Source organism: Vipera berus (genome assembly GCF_964194415.1).
Source record: "Vipera berus genome assembly, chromosome: 3".
Taxonomy (NCBI): Eukaryota; Metazoa; Chordata; class Lepidosauria; order Squamata; family Viperidae; genus Vipera; species Vipera berus.
Genome location: NC_138204.1, coordinates 4,358,418 through 4,379,219, shown reverse-complemented (window position 1 = coordinate 4,379,219; position 20,802 = coordinate 4,358,418). Strand labels below are relative to the sequence as shown.

Genomic DNA, 20,802 nt, shown 5'->3' with positions numbered 1-20,802 from the left:
CCAAACAATAATAATTAGAATTATTGTTCTCCTTCAGAATGGGCGAATAAGCGACGGTTGGACTTCCCAATCAGCCTAGCAGTTCTGCGTAATTGTAGATTGCCTTTCCCCCCTCCCACCACCCCCCCGATAATTACTGGTTTGGACGAGGGTGGAATATGCGCTTTTCTCTCTCTCCTTTTTTTTTGCAAGCGCAAGCTATTTTTCTATTTTGCATCGCTACGTTCGAATATTTGGGTGGACGATCCAAGATTAGACTTTCTCCAAGTTCTACTTCTCTGCTCTTTTTTTTTTGCAACGAAGCAGAAAAGATTTGTTGTTTTTGCCCGGAAGTGCATAAAGACAGTCCTCGATTTAACAGCAGTTCCGTTTAGTGATGGTCCAAAGTTACAATAGCCCCGAAAAACAGGGAATCGTGACTGATTTTCACACTGGTGAGCATCGTCTCCGCGGTCGCGTGATCAAAATTCGGACACTGGGCAACTGACTCGTCTTTATGACGGTTGCAGTGTCCCGGGGTGATCCCCTTTTGCCACCGTAGTCAACGGGGAAGCCCGATTCACTTAAGAACTGCGTTCCTAGCTTAACGATAGTAGTTTCACTTAACAACGGTGGCCAGAAAGGTTGTGAAATGGGGCAAAAATTGCTTTAACGACAGAAATTTGGGGTTCAAAGGTGGCTGTAACCCGTGGCTGGGAAGGTTGCAAAATGGGGCAACATTCACTGAATACTTGTGTCACTTCACAACGGAAATTTTGGGCTCAAAAGGTGGCCGTAACCCCGTGGCCGGGAAGGTTGCAAAATGGGGCAACATTCACTTACACAGCTGTCTCACTTAACAAGGGGAATTTTGGGGCTCAAACATGGCCGTAACTCGAGGACTGCCCCTATGTCTTTAACACCAGCTCAGTCACGATCACTGACACAAAACCGAGGGGTGATGCAGAACATTTTATTACAAAAATATCTTGCAAGCGAAAAAAAAGACAAACCAGGAAAAAAAAAAGAAATAAGGTGCAATTCATACAAACACGTACTTTTCTGGTCCACAACAAATATATCCCAACGAGTTCAATAATGCCTCCCTTCCCCACCCCACCCCTGCCTCCCCTGGCCTTAGTTCCATTTACCCTTCTGGCAAACTGAGGCCAAGCACTGAGGCTATTTCACAATCTTCCTATCAGTGGGATGCTCACCGTTGTGTTGACTTCATTCCCCACCATTCCTTTAGCTGTGGAGGCTGGAATTCTGGGAAATGAAGTCCCGAGGCATCGAGGCAACACCAGGTGGAAGAAGGATGCTCAACATCAGGGATGTCCAGCCTTGGCAACTTTTACGACTTGTGGACTTCAACTCCCAGAATCCCCCCAGCCAGCCAATACTTTTAAGACCGGTGGACTTCAACTCCCAGAATCCCCCAGCCAACCAGGTTGGCTGGGGAATTCTGGGAAGTGAAGTCCACAAATCTTAAAGGTTGCCAAGGTTGGATGTCCCTGCTCTACACAATCGCTAATCGCTTCCCCATTCTCTGCTTCGCCCACGTTTTGACAATTCTCTTCCAAGCAATAGGACTTTGAAGCTTCTTTGCACCCTCGTTGTCGCTGTGACTCAAAGCAGGCAAACAGCTGGGGTGAGATTTTCGCCATGCTAGGATGTGTCATCCCCAAAATGACAGTCGTGAGTCAACCCAAAGGGCCACCTCCTTCTCCGTTGTGTTTGCGAGCCCACAAGCATCACAACCAGCTTTGTTCCAATCCGGTTGGCACGGCATGGGGGCGTGAATGCAGAGCTAGCTGAGCTGGAGGAGATAGATCCAGAAGAAGTGGTGGAACAAAAGAAAGACTCAAGCTGCCACGTTGAGTAGCGGTTGCTGGCTAGGAGGAACATCTAGGTTGGCTTTGAGGGACACACCAAGCCCTTCCCTTCCCAGAGGAAACACCAACCATTGCTCCTTCCCAAACAGGAATGGAGAATTTGAGGCCTTCCGATGTTGTAGAGCTATCCCTCCAGAAGAAGGCCTCCTGGGAGATGTCATTCTTCAAAGCCTGGAGGACCACAAGTGCTCACCTGACCTGGCCTTGGCCACCCAGGAAGGTGAGGATTTGATGGCTTGCCCAGATTCCTCAATTCCATCCTCACGTTTTCCCTTTTAAGATCCTTTAAACAAGTATGACCTCTCCCGTGGTGTTTAAAAAAAAGCAGGGACCTCAGAGCAGCACCTGGAGTCCATATTCTCCCCCCCACGCACACCCTGGGTCTAACAGGTGAACCTCCAAGGGGGGGGGTGTCAACTCCAGGGTTCCGAGCTGTGACCTTGGATGAGCTACGGCGAAAAGGGATCGTCAACTAACCCAAGATGAAGACGGCTCCTCGGGGCTTTGATGGAGAGCCAGCTGAAAGCAGCAGAGGACAGGGGGAAGGTGAGGGAGATGTCTCAAGGTGGTCCCTTTCCCTTCCTGGATCCTCAAGATGGACCACTGTTTGCAAGATGGACACAAGAGCGCCGGAAGACACCCCTTCTGCTTCCCTCCCTCCTTCCACGTCCACCAAAATTGCCAGTTCTGGTTTTAAGGAGGACCACAGTGCCACAAACAAGGAGGTCCTTGAAGAACCATCTCAAGAAGAGTTTTGGTTACTGGTGGCGTGGGAGCCCCAGAAGGTTGATTGGGAAGGTTCGGAGCAGTCTTCCTCCAGCTTGGCAACTTCTCAAGATGTTTGGTGGACAGCCCCATCGCCATCTTGGAGATCTTGGAAGCCAACCTCTGGATGGACCTCTTCCCCAGAGCTCAGGGCCTTCCCTTGGGTTTTTTTTTTTCTGATTCTTTTTCACACTAGTGCTAAGTACACAGTACTACACTCACTGACAAAGAACGTACACAAATATTGTTATTATTATTTTTTAGTTGTAAAAGGAGTAAACAGTTATAATGTTGAACAGTCAACACAAGCAGTACAGCGGCATCTTGCAAGGCGCCCCTACGCCCCTTGAAGATGGGCAAACGGAGTCGTCCCCCTCTTCTCCTTCCCCCATTCTTATTCAACGGCACTTCCGAAACGAAATAAAAATAAAAATAAAAATAAAATGAAGACTTAAAGAAGGGGCAAAGTGGGGAGGGGGGCAAATCAGCCCCACAGATCTGATGGGTAGGAAGAGAAGAAATCGCAAAATAGGTGGGACAGGTTGACCGATCCCAAAGGTGTCAGAGGTCAAGCCAGATGGAGCCCCCGTTTCCTCTCACTTCATCTGGAGGTGTTTCCCTACGCTCCACCCACTTGGGAGGAGACCAAGGAGACCTCCAGCCAACAGCCCCGTCCTCCCAAAGACCCCAGCCTCGTTTTCAAGGTCAAATGTTGCCCTTCTCGACATCCACCAGAAGAATTCATGAGTGAACATCTACAGTGGAGTTACAGAGAAGACTTGGGTTTGTGATGCTGTAGACTGAGGGACCGAGGGTGGGGTGGGGTGGGGTGGGGTGGGGGTGGAACCGCTAAACTCGAGCACTTTTTAAGACTTGTGGACTTCAACTCCCAGAATTCCTCAACCAAAGGCTGAAGAATTCTGGGAGATGGTCCACAAGTCTTCAAAGTGCCCAAGTTTGGAGACACCCCCCCCCCCCGCTGTAGATCTATCTCCGGGACACGAGGATGGTGGAAAGAAAAGGGAGATCCACCTTTCAGAAACACACACGAACACACATGCACCCTCACACACAGACACATCTTTACCGTTAAGAGTTACTCTTAGTTTACTATAGGGAGAAGGCCAGTAATGAAGATAAAAGATGGGTCAGGAACCCAAGCGACTAATCAGTGGCGTTCCTAATTTTCTAAGGCCCGGGTAGATCACCGAGGCTGTTTCACGCGTCTCATCGCCTCCCCAAAATGAGAAGTCCTGAGGGAAGAAATGTTGAAGAAGAAGAAGAAGAAGAAGAAGAAGAAGAAGAAGAAGAAGAAGAAGAAGAAGAAGAAGAAGAAGAAGAAGAAGAAGAAGAAGAAGAAGAAGAAGAGAGGGAGATTGACACTCGAGAAGGTTTTTCTACAGATCCGTAGCCGAGCTAAAGAGGCACGTCTTGTCACGGGGAAACCAAGGAAGTACCTGCGGGTTAGAGTAAAGCAAAGTGAAAGAGACACCATCTTGACCAAAAATGGAGGCTTCCTCAGCCCAGGAGCACTTGGGAAGCAGACCTCCTCCTTCTCCCCCTTCTCCTGAAGTCCAGACCTTTGAAGTTGACAGTGCCCAACCCAAAGGTTTATTTCAGTTTTCAGGGGGTGAGCTGGGGCCACCGATAAAAGCCTGGCTCCGCGAAGGAGGCATCTCAGAAGCTTGGTGGTCTCCAAAGGCCAACGAGAAGAGCTTCACCAGGAAGAGCCAGACGTGGCACCGGCCTGCACCCGCACGCCTCTCGTGGCCCGCTTGTCCTTGTTGGTGTGTTGACGGATGGGGAGAAGAGAGCGGTGGTGCTCGGTGAGAAAAGCCGGGTTAGATCCCTCACCCATCTTGACGTCTTCCATCCACCCGGCGCGCAGGGAAGGGAGAAGTTCAGACACAGGATCCAGCTGTGAGTAGCACCAAACAGTTTCCAAGGGACCTCTGGATGAGCCTTAAGATCGCGAGTCCAAGCCCTAGCAGAAGAATCCTCAACCAACTGAGCCAGAGATCCTTTGAGCCCCACGCGGCCACCACCGCCTCTCTCGGAGATCACTTGTTCTGCACCTGGACGCTGGCGTACTCCGAACTCGCTTCCTCCGCCTTCAGGGCAGGCCGCTTGGGGGCTTTGTTCAGCTGCACCATATCCAAGTCTGCATAGGTGACGTTTTCGTCCTGGCTGGAGGGTTGCACCGCCTGGAGGGTGGCGTATTCCGACTGGAGGGGGCTGTCCACCCTGGGGCAGGGTCTCTTCTGGGTCACCTTGTCGAAGTTGAGATCTGCATAGGCCACGTTATTCGGATCGGTGTCCTGAAGTGGGCAGCAGCCGAAAGGGAGGGAAGGAGACAAGAAAAGAGACATTTTATTTTACTTTTTCCTTGAAGAATGGGATGGGATCTGACAGAAGAGAATATTTGTAGCTCGGGGCTGAACTGGGGGTGACCTTGGTGCTCTCTGAGCTTGGCGGTTTTCTTGCAGATGTTTCATGACCCAACTAGGTAACCTCATCAGTGCTAGAAGGGAGGGGGTTTTATGGAGAGGAGGAGGAGGAGGAGGAGGAGGAGGAGGAGGAGGAGGAGGAGGAGGAGGAGGAGAGCAGCTATGGGGTCCTTGGTGCTCTCTGAGCTTGGTGGTTTTCTTGCAGATGTTTCATGACCCAACCAGGTAACATCATCAGTGCTAGAAGGGAGGGGGTTTTATGGAGAGGAGGAGGAGGAGGAGGAGGAGGAGGAGGAGGAGGAGGAGGAGGAGGAGAGCAGCTATGGGGTCCTTGGTGCTCTCTGAGCTTGGTGGTTTTCTTGCAGATGTTTCATGACCCAACTAGGTAACCTCATCAGTGCTAGAAGGGGGGAGGAGGAGGAGGAGGAGGAGGAGGAGGAGGAGGAGGAGGAGGAGGAGGAGGAGGAGGAGGAGGAAGACTGCCGGGTCCTTGGTGCTCTCTGAGCTTGGTGGTTTCCTTGAAGACATTTCATGACCCAAACTAGGTAACATCATCAGTGCTAGAAGGGAGGGGGTTTTATGGAGAGGAGGAGGAGGAGGAGGAGGAGGAGAACTGTGGAGTCCTTGGGGCTCTCTGAACCTGGTGGTTTTCTTGCAGATGTTTCATTAACAAACTAGGTAACATCAGTGCTAGAAGGGAGGGGGGATTCGTTCTCTGTGTATTTCACTGATGATGTTACCTAGTTGGGTCATGAAACGTCAGTAATATAATGCAATTTCTCTCTTCCCATTTATTCTGTGTGTGAAAAAGTAGCTGAGACAAAAGCCGTCACACTTTCCGCAAGAGGCACGTCGTCACCATGGGCTGTTTCTGGAACTTTTTCAGAGAATTGTCATCGTGTCTAAGATTTGATCTCTAATCCAGGGGTCCTCCACTGTGGCCACTTTAAGACTTGTGGACTTCAATTCCCAGAATTCCTCAGCCAGCTTTGCTGGCTGAGGAATTCTGGGAGTTGAAGTCCACAAGTCTTAAAGTCGGCAAGGTGGAGGACCCCCCCCCGCTCTAATCCATCTGGACTCATTTGATTTGTTAAGTGTCAAGTACAGGCGGCCCTCGACATACGGCCGCCAATTCAGCCTCGAATTTATGTTGCTAAGCGAGACAATTGTGAATTTTGCCCTGTTGGACCACCTGTCTTGCAGTTGTGAAGTTAGCAAAACAGTCGTGGAGTGAATCTGACTTCTCCCTATCGACTCTGCTTGTCAGAAGGACACAAAAGAGGGTCGCCTGACCCCGGGACACTCCAACCGTTGTAACTATGAGCCAGGGGCCAAGTGCCTGAATTTGGATCTAGTGACCCTAGAGATGCTGCAACGGTTGTGTGAAAAATGGTCATAAGTCACTTTTTTGGGGGGTGCCGTTGTAACTTCAAATGGTCACTAAATGAGCTGTTGTAAGTCGAGCAGTACCTGTAGTCTATTATTCTGAAATCAATGACACACAGAATCATGGAATCCTAGTGCTGAAAGGGACACCAGAGATCTTCTAGTCCAACCCCTTTGCTCAAGGCAGGAGACTCCATGCCATCCCGGTCAAACGGTTGTCCAATCTCTTTTTAAACACCTCCAGTGATGGAGCAACCCACAACAACTCCAGGAATCCAACTGGTCCACCGATTAATTGTTCCCACCCTCAGAAAATTTCTCCGGGCTTCTAGGTTGGATCTGCGTTTAACATAGTCCTGGTATGTATTTTTTCTGCAAATATCCCGAAGAAAGGGACAGTGACGCGGTAAAGGAAAAGACAGGAACATACGAAGAACAGCTGTGGAGGGTTTGGCTAGCCCAGGGCCAGGCAACCTTGGTCTTTTAGGACTCGTGGACTTCAACTCCCAGAATTCCTGAGCCAGCCATGCTGAGGGGAAAGGGAGAGGTTTGCAAGCTGAGCCATGCTGTCTCAGGAATTCTGGGAGTTGAAGTCCACAAGCCCTAAAGGGGGCCATAGTTCCCCCATGCTGGCTCAGGAATTCTGGGAGTTGAAGTCCACAAGCCCTAAAGGGGGCCATAGTTCCCCCATGCTGGCTCAGGAATTCTGGGAGTTGGAAGTCCATGAGTCATAAAGGGGGCCATAGTTCCACCATGCTGGCTCAGGAATTCTGGGAGTTGAAGTCCACGAGTCATGAAGGGGCCATAGTTCCCCCATGCTGGCTCAGGAATTCTGGGAGTTGAAGTCCACGAGTCAGAAAGGGGGCCATAGTTCCCCCATGCTTGCTCAGGAATTCTGGGAGTTGAAGTCCACGAGTCTTGAGGGGGCCATAGTTCCCCCATGCTGGCTCAGGAATTCTGGGAGTTGAAGTCCACGAGTCCTAAAAGAGCCAAGGTTGCTTACCCCCGGACTAGACACACCTAATTTCCCCAATCGTTCATTTCAATTAAAATAGCAACAGGGGAGCTTTGTAGATTTTAGAGAGAGCCGGCGTAGCCAGCCGTACTCCACTCCGTATCAAGCAAACAATTCCAGCCCTGAGTCCATCCCCTGAGGGCCCTTTACAGACAAAGCCAGTCACACCTCTGTTGTGGCAGCGAAGCAGTTGCCGTCGCTGCCCCGTTTCCGCCGACAGCTGCAGACGCACGTCGCCGTCTACCCAGGGCAGCGAGAAAGCAACGATGGTGCCCCGGGGAGCGCAGCTTGGTTGGCTCAGCAAAAAAAATCGCACAATGGTGCCACTCAAAAGCCTCCCTCTAAAAATAAAACTCACGCTCAGGGCTTTTGCGCAGCTGGGCCTTTTCATAAAGCCGTTTGGGAAGACGGGAACGCAAGAAAAAGGAAAACAAAAAGATATCTGTACAGCCAGCAGTCTTGTGAAAAGGGACAAAAATCTCCTCTCCACTTCCCGCTTTGTACGTTAGTTACCATATCGGGTTTTGGGGAAAGGGTGGGGGGAAAAAACAGAAACCCTCATTAAAAACAAAAAAACAAGTTTCTAGTCCTCAGGATGAAAATACCAAGCTGTGAGGCTGGTTAGGGCCCTGAAGGCCCTCCGCCCCGCCCTTTTAATTCATTTTTAACATCCTTTGCCTGTTGTTTTTTTTAAAAATTTTATGTATGGTTTTGATTACTTTTAATGTTTTATTTGTGCACTGCCCAGGATTGCTCTATGAGGGAGATGGGTGGTTTTTTTTTTTTAATTAATAAATAAAAAAGTTTCAAAAGCCTTCCTGGTTGTTGTTTTTTTTAAAAGCAAGTTTCTAGTCCTCATTATGAAAGCAACTCCAGGGGCAACCTAGAAACCTGGAGTAGTTCTTTTGAAATTCTAAATGCCGCACAATTTTCAGAGGCTTCCTCGGAGCCGTGATCCTTCTTTGTCACCGTTGTCACTCAATCTATTCATGCTTACAGGCAGTCCTCAACTTATGACCGTAATTGAGCCTAAGGTCCTGATGGCCATTAAGCCGGTCACCAGGTGACCATGCCCAATTTTACAACATTTATTGCGCTGGTGGTTAATTTAATTTCATTTTAATTTAATTTAATCCCATTTATATCCCGCCCTTCTCCGAAGACTCAGGGCGGCTTACAATCTAAGAAGCACAAATCAATGTGCTTAGCAATAGCCTTCATTCTATGTATATGTCTGCTTGTTAGGGCTTTCACACACACCCCAAGCGGCATTATTACAAAGTCAGTTTATTGCCCCCAACAATCTGGGTCCTCATTTTACCTACCTGGGAAGGATGGAAGGCTGAGTCAACCTTGAGCCTGGTGGGATGCGAACCTGCACTAATTGCAGGCAGCTGGTGTTACTTAAGGAGGCATTAGCCCACTGCTCCACCAAGGTTAAGCAAACACAGCGGTCAGAAAGCTAACACCACGGTCATTAAGCGAGTGCTGTAGTCGTTAAGTAAACCCATGGTTTGCTATGGGTCGGTTTTGCTAAAAAAAACCCAATAGTAATGCCACTAGTGGCAAAAATGTCATAAATCCAGGTTTTTGTGGGGCAAAAAAGTGGTAAACGCAGGCTGGTTACTGAATACAGATAGTCCTCGATTTACAACAGTGCATTAAGTGGCTGTTCGAAGTTACGATGTCACTGAAAAAAGTAACTTAGGACCATTTTTCACACTTAACGACCACTGCAGCATCCCCAGGGTCACGGGACCAAAATTTGGATGCTTAGAAATGGGCTCATATTTGTGACGGTTACAGGGTCCCCCTTTTGTGACCTTCTGACAAGCAAAGTTAATGGGGAAGACAGAAATTTCAGGCTCAATTATGGTCATAAGTTGAGGAATAGAGAACAGAATAGAGCTGGAAGGGACCTTGGAGGTCTTCCAGTCCAGCCCCCAGCTCGAGCAGGCAAGCCTATGCCAATAATAGAAGAACAGACTAGAGTAGAATAGAATAGAATAGAATAGAATAGAATAGAATAGAATAGAATAGAATAGAATAATAGAATAGAATAGAATAGAATAGAATAGAATAGAATAGAATAGAATAGAATAGAATAGAATAGAATAGAATAGAATAGAAATAGAAATAGAAATAGTGACTCGAATAGAACAGAACAGAACAGAATAGAACAGAAGGAATGAAGGATAGGATAGCATAGCATAGCATAGCATAGCATAGGATAGGATAGATTGTAGAATAAACAGATAATAGAATAGAATAGAATAGAATAGAAAATATCGAATGAAATAGAATAGAATAGAATAGAATAGAATAGAATAGAATAGAATAGAAAATATGGAATGAAACAGAATAGAATAGAATAGAATAGAATAGAATAGAATAGAATAGAATAGAATAGAATAGAATAGAATAGAATAGAATAGAATAGAATAGAATAGAATAGAATAGAAAATATGGAATGAAATAGAATAGAATAGAATAGAATAGAATAGAATAGAATAGAATAGAATAGAATAGAATAGAATAGAATAGAAATAGAAATAGAAATAGTGACTTGAATAGAACAGAACAGAACAGAATAGAACAGAAGGAATGAAGGATAGGATAGGATAGCATAGCATAGCATAGCATAGGATAGGATAGATTGTAGAATAAACAGATTAGAATAGAATAGAATAGAATAGAATAGAATAGAATAGAATAGAATAGAATAGAATAGAATAGAATAGAATAGAATAGAATAGAAAATATGGAATGAAATAGAATAGAATAGAATAGAATAGAACAGAATAGAATAGAAAATATGGAATGAAATAGAATAGAATAGAATAGAATAGAATAGAATAGAATAGAATAGAATAGAATAGAATAGAATAGAATAGAATAGAATAGAATAGAATAGAAAATATGGAATGGAATGGAATGGAATGGAATGGAATGGAATGGAATGGAATGGAATAGAATAGAATAGAATAGAATGGAATAGAATAGAAATAGAAATAGAAATAGAAATAGTGACTCGAATAGAACAGAACAGAACAGAATAGAACAGAAGGAATGATGGATAGGATAGGATAGGATAGGATAGATTGTAGAATAAACAGATAATAGAATAGAATAGAATAGAGTAGAATAGAATAGAAATAGTGAATAGAATAGAATAGAATAGAAATAGAAATAGAAATAGTGACTCGAATAGAACAGAACAGAACAGAATAGAACAGAAGGAATGAAGAATAGGATAGGATAGGATAGGATAGATTGTAGAATAAACAGATAATAGAATAGAATAAAATAGAATAGTTGGAAGGGACCTTGTAGGTCATCTAGTCCAATCCCTCGCTCAAGCAGGGGACCCAGTGCCATTTCTGACAGATGGCAATCCTTGATGCGTTTCCATCCGTTGCTTCCTGTCACACATTTTTGACAAGGAAAACAAAATCCACATTTTTCTGTTTCACGCAGAGAATCCAAAAGCATTAAAATTAAATCTATGCCTTTTATCTAAGAAGGCTGACTCCCCTAAGAACTGAACTTGAAATATTCTGAAATGTGGTTTTGCAACCTGCTCTCTACCGTAGAATCATAATAGCCCGGTTCACACCAAAAACACTTAATTTAAAAGGCCAGGTGGACTTTGTAACCAAGGAAGGACCTACCCTATCATTATGGGGAGGGGGAAACTAAATTGGCTTAAAATGGCCCGGCTCATTTTTGCAGACCATAATTTAGACCTTTTTGAGACGGTTTGGCAGTTTGGACCAATCAAAATGCCGGGAAACGCAACCCTCCTGAAAAATACAGGCCAAAGTAAATCTTGTAACCTGTTGGATCTTTTCCAACGTGGGTTGGGAAGGACTGAAATGGGCTAAAATATAAGTGAAGCACTTGCCAAGTCAAGCCGTATTAAAAGCTGCAGAAAAAATATATATGAAATTATGGGGCTTATGTCTTAAGTGGAGAGAGTGAAGCATTAGCCAAATGGGAGGAAGCTAATTTTAAAATATCAGCTGGGGGGGAAAAATAGCCGGTTCTTTTGAGGTGCTCTTTCAGTTTATGACCACAATTGGACCAGAGTTTCTGTTGCTAAGCAACATGGATGTTAAATGAGGTACAGCCGATTATTATTTTGACTGCTTGTCTGAAGTCGGCTGGGAAGGTTGCAAATGGCAATCACGTGTCCCTGGGGTGCTTCGAATTGTCGTAAATCCAAGTTGTCAAGTCCCCAAATTTTGATTCTGTGACCACGGGGATGCTGCAACGGTCGTAAATACGAGGACTGGTCATAGGACTGGTCATTTTTCAGTGCCAGGGTAACTTCACATAGTCACTAAACAAGTGGTTGTAAATAAAGGATACCCTGTATTTGTAGGCGATACAGCACACAAACATCGCAAAAACAAATTCCGCTTCTTTGTACCTGTCGCACAGGTAAAGAGAGGTCGATTTTTGAGTTGTGACAGCAAAGCACATCTTATTTTTTGGCTTAAGATAAGTGAAATTCAACTCCCAGAATGAGTGGGTGGCTGGGGAATTCTGGGAGTTGAAACCCACACATTTTGACCTTGCCAGGGTTGAGAAAAACTGTAGTTTTTGTGCACACCAGCAAGTGGATTCGATGGGGCAAGGAATCTTAAGGAAAGTTTTACATACCAAGCAGGAATCGCGAGGGATCTCGGAGTCCTAGTGGACGATCACTTAACTATGAGCCAGCCGTGTGCTGCAGCTGCCAAAAAAGCCAATGCAATCCTTGGTTGCATCAACAGAGGGATAGAATCGAGATCATGTGAAGTGTTAATACCACTTTACAATATCATCTTACAGCTTAAAATCTTTCTTTTTTTTTTTCTTTTTTCCAACACAGCAGAGTTTTCATGCGAATGGAAAAAACGGGCTTAAAAAGTTCCAAATTTGGACAAAACACTATTCTTTCCGGCATTCAATCGGGAAGATAAACGGGGACAGAGCGAGTCGGTAAAACAGACCCTCGAAAGGGCCTTTTGACATTCTTGGATGAAGTTCGTAGCCGGAGTTAGAAAAGAGGGTGCAAACTGGGGTTGTAGAGAAAAATCTGGTGGGTGAGTTACGCTAGTCGTCTCATGTATGTTTGTTTGTTTGTTTCAAATTAAATTTCACACTTTGTGGCTGGCTGTAATACAGGTAGTCCTCAACTTATGACCGGCGGCTTAGCAACCGATCGAAGTTTGTTTAGTGACCAGTGTTAACAACGGCACTGAAAAACGTGACCTTGACCGTTTTTGCATACTTACGACCGGGGCAGCATCCCTCGTGGTCACGTGATAAAAATTCAGCCGCTTGGCAATTGGCATGGACTTAGGACGGTTGCAGGGTCCCGAGGTCACGTGATCCCCTTTTGCAACTTCCTGACCTGCACAGTCAACGCGGAAGCCAGATTCGCTTAACAACCGGGTGACCCACTTAACAACCCCAGTGATTCCCTTAACTCCCGTGGCAAGGAAGATTGTAAAATGGGGCAAAAGCCCCGTAACAACTATCTTGCTTAGCAACAGAAATTTCGAGCCGTCGTAAGTTGAGGACTAGGTGTACGTCGAATTTGGAAAACGACCCAGATTTGAAGCTCCAACATCCATTTCTCCCTCCTCCACCAAGGTCACGTGACCGCATGTTTGTGTACATAGCTAGTCTAAAGAAAAGAAGAAACAGGGGTGACATGATAGCAGAGTTCCCGTATCTGAGGGGCTGCCACAAAAAAGGAGAGGGTCACGTTATTCACCAAAGCACCAGAGGGAAGGACGAGAAACAATGGTTGGAAACTAATCAAGGAGAGAAGCAACCTGGAATTAAGGAGAAACTTCCTAACAGGGAGGACAATTAACCAGTGGAACAGCCTGCCACCAGAGGTTGTGGGTGCTCCATCACTGGAGGTTTTTAAGAGGAGACTAGACAGTCACTTGTCTGAGATGGTATAGGTTCTCCTGCTTGAACAGGGGGCTGGACTAGAAGACCTCCAAGGTCCCTTCCAATTCTATTCTATTCTATTCTATTCTATTCTATTCTATTCTATTCTATTCTATTCTATTCTATTCTATTCTATTCTATTCTATTCTATTCTATTCTATTCTATTCTATTCTATTCTGTATTTCTACTCTATTCTATTCTATTCTAGTCTAGTCTGTATTTTCTATTCTATTCTATTCTATTCTATTCTATTCTATTCTATTCTGTTCTGTTCTGTTCTGTTCTGTTCTGTTCTGTTCTGTTCTGTTCTGTTCTGTTCTGTTCTGTTCTATTCTGTTCTATTCTATTCTATTCACTATTTCTATTCTACATTTCTGTTCCATTCCATTCCTCTTCTCTTCTCTTCTCTTCTCTTCTCTTCTCTTCTCTTCTCTTCTCTTCTCTTCTCTTCTCTTCTCTTCTCTTGTCTTCTCTCCTCTCCTCTCCTCTCTTCTCTTCTCCAATGTCTATTCTGTTCTATCCTATCCTATCCTATCCTATCCTATCCTATCCTATCCTATCCTATCCTATCCTATCCTATCCTATCCTATCCTATCCTATCCTAGAAAGCAACCTAGAACTAAGTAGAAATTTCCTGACTATGAGAGGTATTAACCAATCACTGGAGGTTTTCAAGAAGAGACTGGACATCCATTTGTCTGGAATGGTAGGGTCTCTTGCTTGAGCAGGGGGTTGGACTAGATGATCTCCAAGGTCCCTTCCAACTCTCTTACTCTGTTAAATTGTGAGGCAGGTAGTTCTCAAATTACAGCCATACCTTTCGCCACCATTTGAAATTACAAAGACACTGAAAAAAGTGATTTACAACCAGTCCTCACACTTACGACCGTCACAGCGTGCGCGCGCGCGCGCGCGCACACACACACACACACACACACACACACACACACACACACGAGTCACGTGATCAAAAATCAGGCACTTGGCAACCGGCATGTATTTACAAGAGTTGCAGCGTCCCAGGATCATGTGATCGTCATTTGTGACCTTCCCAGAGGGCTTCCCAGAAGCCTGGAGAAGCTGGATCTGCTTAATGACCATGTGATTCACTTAACAACCGTGGCAAGAAAGGTTGTAAAATCGGGCTGCGACTGATTTAACAGCCTCCTTGCTTGGCAATGGAAATTTTGATCCCAATTGCGGTCATAAATTGAGGACAACCTGTGTATGGATTTGAGGAGCGGGAAAAACAGTAGATAATGGGGAAAAAAATGAACGTTATGCTCTCAGTGTAGAGGTTAATGTAAATTCACACATATATCGATTGTAAAAGAACATCGGAAGTTATTTCTCTATATTTATTCCCCCGTCTTTTCCTTTGCTTTCTCCTTTCTCCTTTATTCTGTTTCCTACCTTAATTGTTAGTTTTCCTCCGTTTTCAACCTCTCTAATAAAGTTTAAAAATCTAATAAAGTTTTGTGTTGTTTTTTTTAAAAAAAGAAGTCAACTTTTAAAAAGGTACAGAGAGAAGGCTTAGGAAAAAAAAACTTTGCACAAACCTCTTAGAAAAACTGCTGTACTAAAAAGATTTATGGACTTAGGATAATGAGGGTTTTTTTCCCCGCCCCTATTTTAATACAATGATCCTCCGAAAAAAATAACACTATTAATCACAGGATAATGGCCTCACTTGCCTAGGCTGATCACGCTTTCTCTCTCCAAGTGCAAAATAGTACACCAATTTAGCATGAAAATATTTCCTCCAAGTTATAGCTGGCTTGACTTGGAGAAAGAACTTCGAGTCCTAATGGACAATCACTTAAGTGGCTAGTCTAAAGAAAAGAAGAAACAGGGGTGACATGATAGCAGTGTTCCAGTATTTGAGGGGCTGCCACAAAAAAGAGGGGGTCACGTTATTCTCCAAAGTGCCTGAAGGCAGGACAAGAAGCAACGGATGGAAACTAACCAAGGAGAGAAGCAACCTGGAACTCAGGAGAAACTTCCTTACAGTTGGAACAATTAACCAGTGGAACAATCTGCCTCCAGAAGCGGTGAATGCTCCAACACGGGAAGTTTTTAAGGAGAGACTGGACAGCCATTTGTCTGAAATGGTATACGGTTTCCTGCCTTAGCAGGGGGTTGGACTAGATGACCTCCAAGGCCCCTTCCAGCTCTATTCTATTCTAAGTCTGAGCCAGCCGTGTGCTGCAGCTGCCAAAAAAAAGCCAATTCAATCCTCAATTGCATGAACAGAGGGACAGAATCAAGATCACGCGAAGTGTTAGTACCACTTTACAAGGCCTTGGTAAGGCCACACTTGGAATACGCCATCCAGTTTTCGTCACCATATTATTAAAAAAAAAAGATATCGAGACTCTAGAAAGAGTGCAGAGAAGAGCAACAAAGATGATTAGGGGTCTGGAGGCTAAAACATACGATGAGCAGTTGCAGGAATTGGCTATGTTTAGCGGAAGAAAGGATGAGGGGTGACATGATAGCAGTATTTGAGAGACTCCTACAAAGAAAAGGGGGGGTCAAACTATTTTCCAAATCACCAAAAGGCAAGACAAGAAACAACGGAGGGGAAACCAATCAAGGAGAGAAGCAACCTAGAACCAAGGAGAAACTTCCTGACAGTTAGAACAATTAATCAGTGGAACTGCTTGCTTCCAGAAGTTGTGGGTGCTCCAACCCTGGAAGTTTTTAAGAAGAGACTGGACAGCCATTTGTCTGGAATGGTATAGGGTCTCCTGCTTGAGCAGGGGGTTGGACTAGATGACCTCCAAGGTCCCTTCCAGCTCTGTTAATTCTGTTAAAAAAGGATGTTCTGTCAGTTCAAGCTATTTTAGGCCAAACGGATGACTTCTGCAATTATTATTCCTAGGCAGCAGCTCGAGAAATTTAGCCCAACCTACCTGATTTGTCAACGCGGGAGACTTCTCAGCTTCGTGCAGCCTAAAGATAGAAGCAAAAAGTCAGATCAACCGAAGGAGTCAACAGCAAATTTCACACACTGACTTTTTAAAACGAAATTAGAAACGACACCTAAAAATTAAAAATAAAATTCAAACCGGCAGAGATATTTTTTTTTTGAAGAGGTCTCCATCGTGACCATTTGCTTCTGCAAAGGAGATTTGAGCTATAGCAGCATTGGTCTTTGGGGTTTAATGGACAAAGAGCTTGGGGGGGAAAAAGGAGCTTTCGTGTTATATACTGTATATGTGCCGACAGCAAGAAGAATGGTGCGTGGCTCTTCCTTCCCCTGTCCTCACCACTTTCTGCAGAGGGACGATCGAGAGCATCCTGTCAAATGGCATCACAGTCTGGTTTGGAAGCATCCCTGCTTTGGACAGGAAGGCGGTGCAGAGAGTGGTGAGGACAGCTGAAAAGATCATTGGCAGTTCCTTCCCCGCCATCCAGGACGTGGCACATACGCGATGGTTGAGCAGGGTCTGCAAGATTGTCTGGGACACGACACACCCTCTTCACGACCTGTTTTCCTTGTTACCTTCTGGGATGGGGGGGCTCCGTGGTACCCGAAGCAGAACATCCAGATTCAGTCACGGTTTCGTTCCATATACTATTAACCTTGTGAACTCTAAAGCTTCCTCCTTCCATTATGTCTTCAAGATGGACAGTGAATAATATTTATATCTTACTTATATGTAAAGGTGTAGGTCTATACCTATGTTGTATATAGTATGTTTTAAATCTGTGTTATGTATGTGTACACTTTGAGAGCAAGCAACTAAATTTCATTTTTAATGTATCCCATTGTGCCCACAGTAAAAAAAGGGCAATAAAGACAATCTAATCTAATCTAATCTAATCTAATCTAATCTAATCTAATCTAATCTAATCTAATCTAATCTAATCTAATCTAATCTAATATAATATAATATAATATAATCCAATCCAAATCTAAATCTAATCTTAAAACAATTCGTTTAATTTAATTTAATTTAATTTAATTTATTATCATTTCTATACCGCCCTTCTCCCGAAGGACTCAGGGCGGTGTACAGGGCAAGAATAAAACACAGAAATTTACAAAAATTAAAAAATAATTAAATGCATGCCCGATTAAAATACAATTGATACATAATAAAAACCCCAATAAAAATGATAAAAACCCCACCAATCCCCCCTCAGGCCAGGCCGGCTTGCTCGAACAAGTATGTTTTCAGATCGCGGCGAAAGGAGCGCAGATCGGGCGCCGTCCGGAGCTCAACCGGTAACTGGTTCCATAGCTCCGGGGCGCCCACAGAGAAGGATCTCCCCCTGGGGGCCACCAGACGGCATTCTCTGACCGGTGGCACCCTGAGGAGGCCCTCTCTGTGGGAACGCACAGGGCGCAGGGAGCTTGATGCCGGCAGCAGATGTTCCCTGAGGTACTCCGGCCCCATGCCATGGAGGGCTTTGAACGCCATTACTAGCACCTTGAATCTCACCCGGAAGACAACTGGCAACCAATGCAGCTCACGGAGCAGAGGTGTCACGTGGGAGTATCGGGAAACTCCCAACACAACTCTCGCGGCTGCATTCTGTACCAGCTGGAGCCTCCGGGTGGTCCTCAAGGGAAGCCCCATGTAGAGGGCGTTGCAGTAGTCTAGACGAGAGGTCACGAGCGCGTGAGTGACCGTGCATAAATCATCCCGGCTTAGATAGGGCCGCAACTGGCGCACCAGGCGAACCTGGGCGAAAGCCCCCCTAGTCACGGCCACCATGTGATCTTCCAAGGTAAGCCGCGAATCTAGGAGGACTCCCAAGTTGCGAGCCCTATCTACGGGGGGTAATAATTCACCCCCCATAGAAAGAGATGGAATATCCGAATAGACCCGGGATGAAGGTATGCAAAGCCACTCGGTCTTGTCGGGGTTGAGTTGAAGTCTGTTCCTCCCCATCCAGACCCGAACCGCCTCCAGGCAACGGGACATCACGTTGAGGGCATCACTGGGGTGGTTTGGGGTAGAAAGAAAAAGCTGGGTATCATCAGCGTACTGATGATACCCAACTCCAAAGCCACGAATGATCTCACCCAGCGGTTTCATATAGATGTTGAACAGGAGAGGCGAGAGGACCGACCCCTGAGGAACTCCACAAACGAGAGACCTCGCGGTCGACCTCTGCCCTCCTGTCAACACCGACTGCGAGCGTCCCTGGAGATAGGAGGAGAACCACTGTAAAACCGTGCCTCCCACTCCCAATCCCCTGAGACGCCGCAGCAGGATACCATGGTCGATGGTATCGAAAGCCGCTGAGAGGTCCAATAGGACTAGAACAGAGGAATGACCCCTGTCCCGAGCCCTCCAGAGATCATTCACCAGCGCGACCAATGCCGTCTCCGTGCTGTGCCCGGGCCTGAAACCCGATTGGTACGGGTCTAGATAATCCGCTTCATCCAGGACCAAAGGGAGCTGGTGCGCCACCACACTCTCAACAACCTTCGCAAGAAAGCGAAGGTTGGAGACCGGACGAAAGTTGTTCAATACAGCTGGGTCCAAGGCAGGCTTCTTGAGGAGGGGCCTCACCACCGCCTCTTTCAAGACGGCAGGGAAGCTACCCTCACTCAAAGAAGCTGATATAACTGCCTGGAACCAGCTGCGTGTCCTCTCCCGGGCTGCATAAGTCAGCCAGGAAGGGCACGGGTCCAATAAACATGTGGTGGAGCTCAGTCTCCCCATAATCCTGTCCACTTCCTCCGGAGTCACAGAATCAAACTCCTCCCAAGTGATATCGACAAGACCACCCGCGTCCTGATCGCCAGACTCTGCCCAGTCGGAGTCCAGACCGGTCCGAATCCGAGTGATTTTGTCCGACAGATAATTGTTAAACTCCTCGGCACGACCCTGCAAGGGTTCCTCCCTCGCCTCCTGATTAAGGAGGGAGCGAGTCACCCTAAACAGAGCGGCCGGGCGATTATCTGCGGACGCGATAAGGGTAGCGAAGTGATTAGACCTCGCCACCCTTATCGCAGCGAGATAAGACCTAATATGGGTTCTTAGTCGCAATCGGTCGGATTCGGATCGGCTGGACCTCCAACCGCTCTCTAGGCCCCGTCTCCGGCGCTTCATCTCCCGGAGCTCTGCGGAGAACCATGGAGCTCGACGGGATCTGCATCGGGTCAGGGGCCGCAAGGGTACAACTCGGTCAAGAGCCTCAGTGGCTGCCCTTTCCCAAGCTTCCACTAAGGCATCTGCCGAGCTGTGAGTGGGGGAGGCAGGTGGGGACCCCAGCGCTGCCTGGAATCTCGCGGGGTCCATTAAGCGTCTGGGGCGGTACCATCTAACTGGTTCCACACACCCACGGCGGGGGGTGGCAAAACGGAAGACCAGCCGCAGGAGATGATGATCGGTCCATGACAGGGGCATAATAATTGGGGAGCCCCCACCAAGATCATCTAACCACCGCCCAGATAAGAAAACTAGGTCAAGGGTGTGGCCTCCCTCATGAGTCGGTCCTGAAATTACTTGCGTCAGGTCCATGGCCGTCATGGAAGCCATGAACTCCCGAGCCAACTCAGATGATCCTCCCAGAGATGGTAGATTGAAGTCCCCCAAAACTATAAGTTTCGGGAACTCAACCACCAACCCAGAGAGGACATCGAGAAGCTCAGGCAGGGCTGCTGCTGCGTGACTAGGTGAAAGGTACACCAGCAGCAAGCCCAACTGCGCACCAGGGCCGCATCTCAAGAAGAGAGACTCACAACCGACTATCTGCGGAACGGTGGCCTCCCGCGGAGCTAAGGTCTCCCTCATAACAACAGCCACTCCCCCACCCCTACCCTGAGCCCGAGGCCGGTGTAGCACCCGGAAACCTGGTGGGCAGAGATCAGCCAGAGGAATACCGCCCTCTGGGCCCAACCAAGTCTCCGTGATGCAAGCCAGGTCCGCCTGCTCACCCTCGACCAAGTCACCGAAGTTTCAATGGCACCAAGAAAAGTGACTTATGCCAATTTTTCACACAACTTTTTGCAGCCTCCCCATGGTCGCATGATCAAAATTGAAAGACTTGGCAACTGACGCATATTTATGACCGTTTCAGTGTCCCAGGATCACGTGATCCCCCTTTGCGACCTTCTGACAAGCAAAGTCGTTGGAGGAAGCCAGATTCACTGAACAATCATATTACTAATTTAACAACGGCAGTGATTCACCTAACAACTTTGGCAAGAAAGGTCGTAAAATGGGGCAAAACTCGCTTAACGACAGTCTCACTTAACAACAGAAATTTTGGGCTCAATAGTGAACGTAAGTTGAGGTCTGTGCTCAAAAATGAAAGGATGCAAGTAGTCCTCAACTTACGACCATAATTGGGCCCAAAAATTTTCGTTGAGACAGTGGCTAAGTGAATTCTGGGACT

General features: G+C 46.4%; 1 protein-coding gene across 1 annotated transcript in view; it reads right to left on the bottom strand.

Annotated features, from left to right (window-relative positions):
• Positions 1 to 738: 738 nt before the first annotated feature.
• Positions 739 to 20,802, bottom strand: part of LOC308665663 (tyrosine-protein phosphatase non-receptor type substrate 1-like) — a 142,511-nt gene continuing 122,447 nt past the window's right edge. The window contains exons 8-9 of the mRNA XM_081323790.1: positions 16,356 to 16,395; positions 739 to 4,957 (exon numbers count right to left, since the gene is read on the bottom strand). Of these exons, the coding sequence (XP_081179916.1) occupies positions 4,700 to 4,957; positions 16,356 to 16,395 (298 nt within the window). The 3' untranslated portion in view covers positions 739 to 4,699. The remainder of the gene's footprint in view (positions 4,958 to 16,355; positions 16,396 to 20,802) is intronic.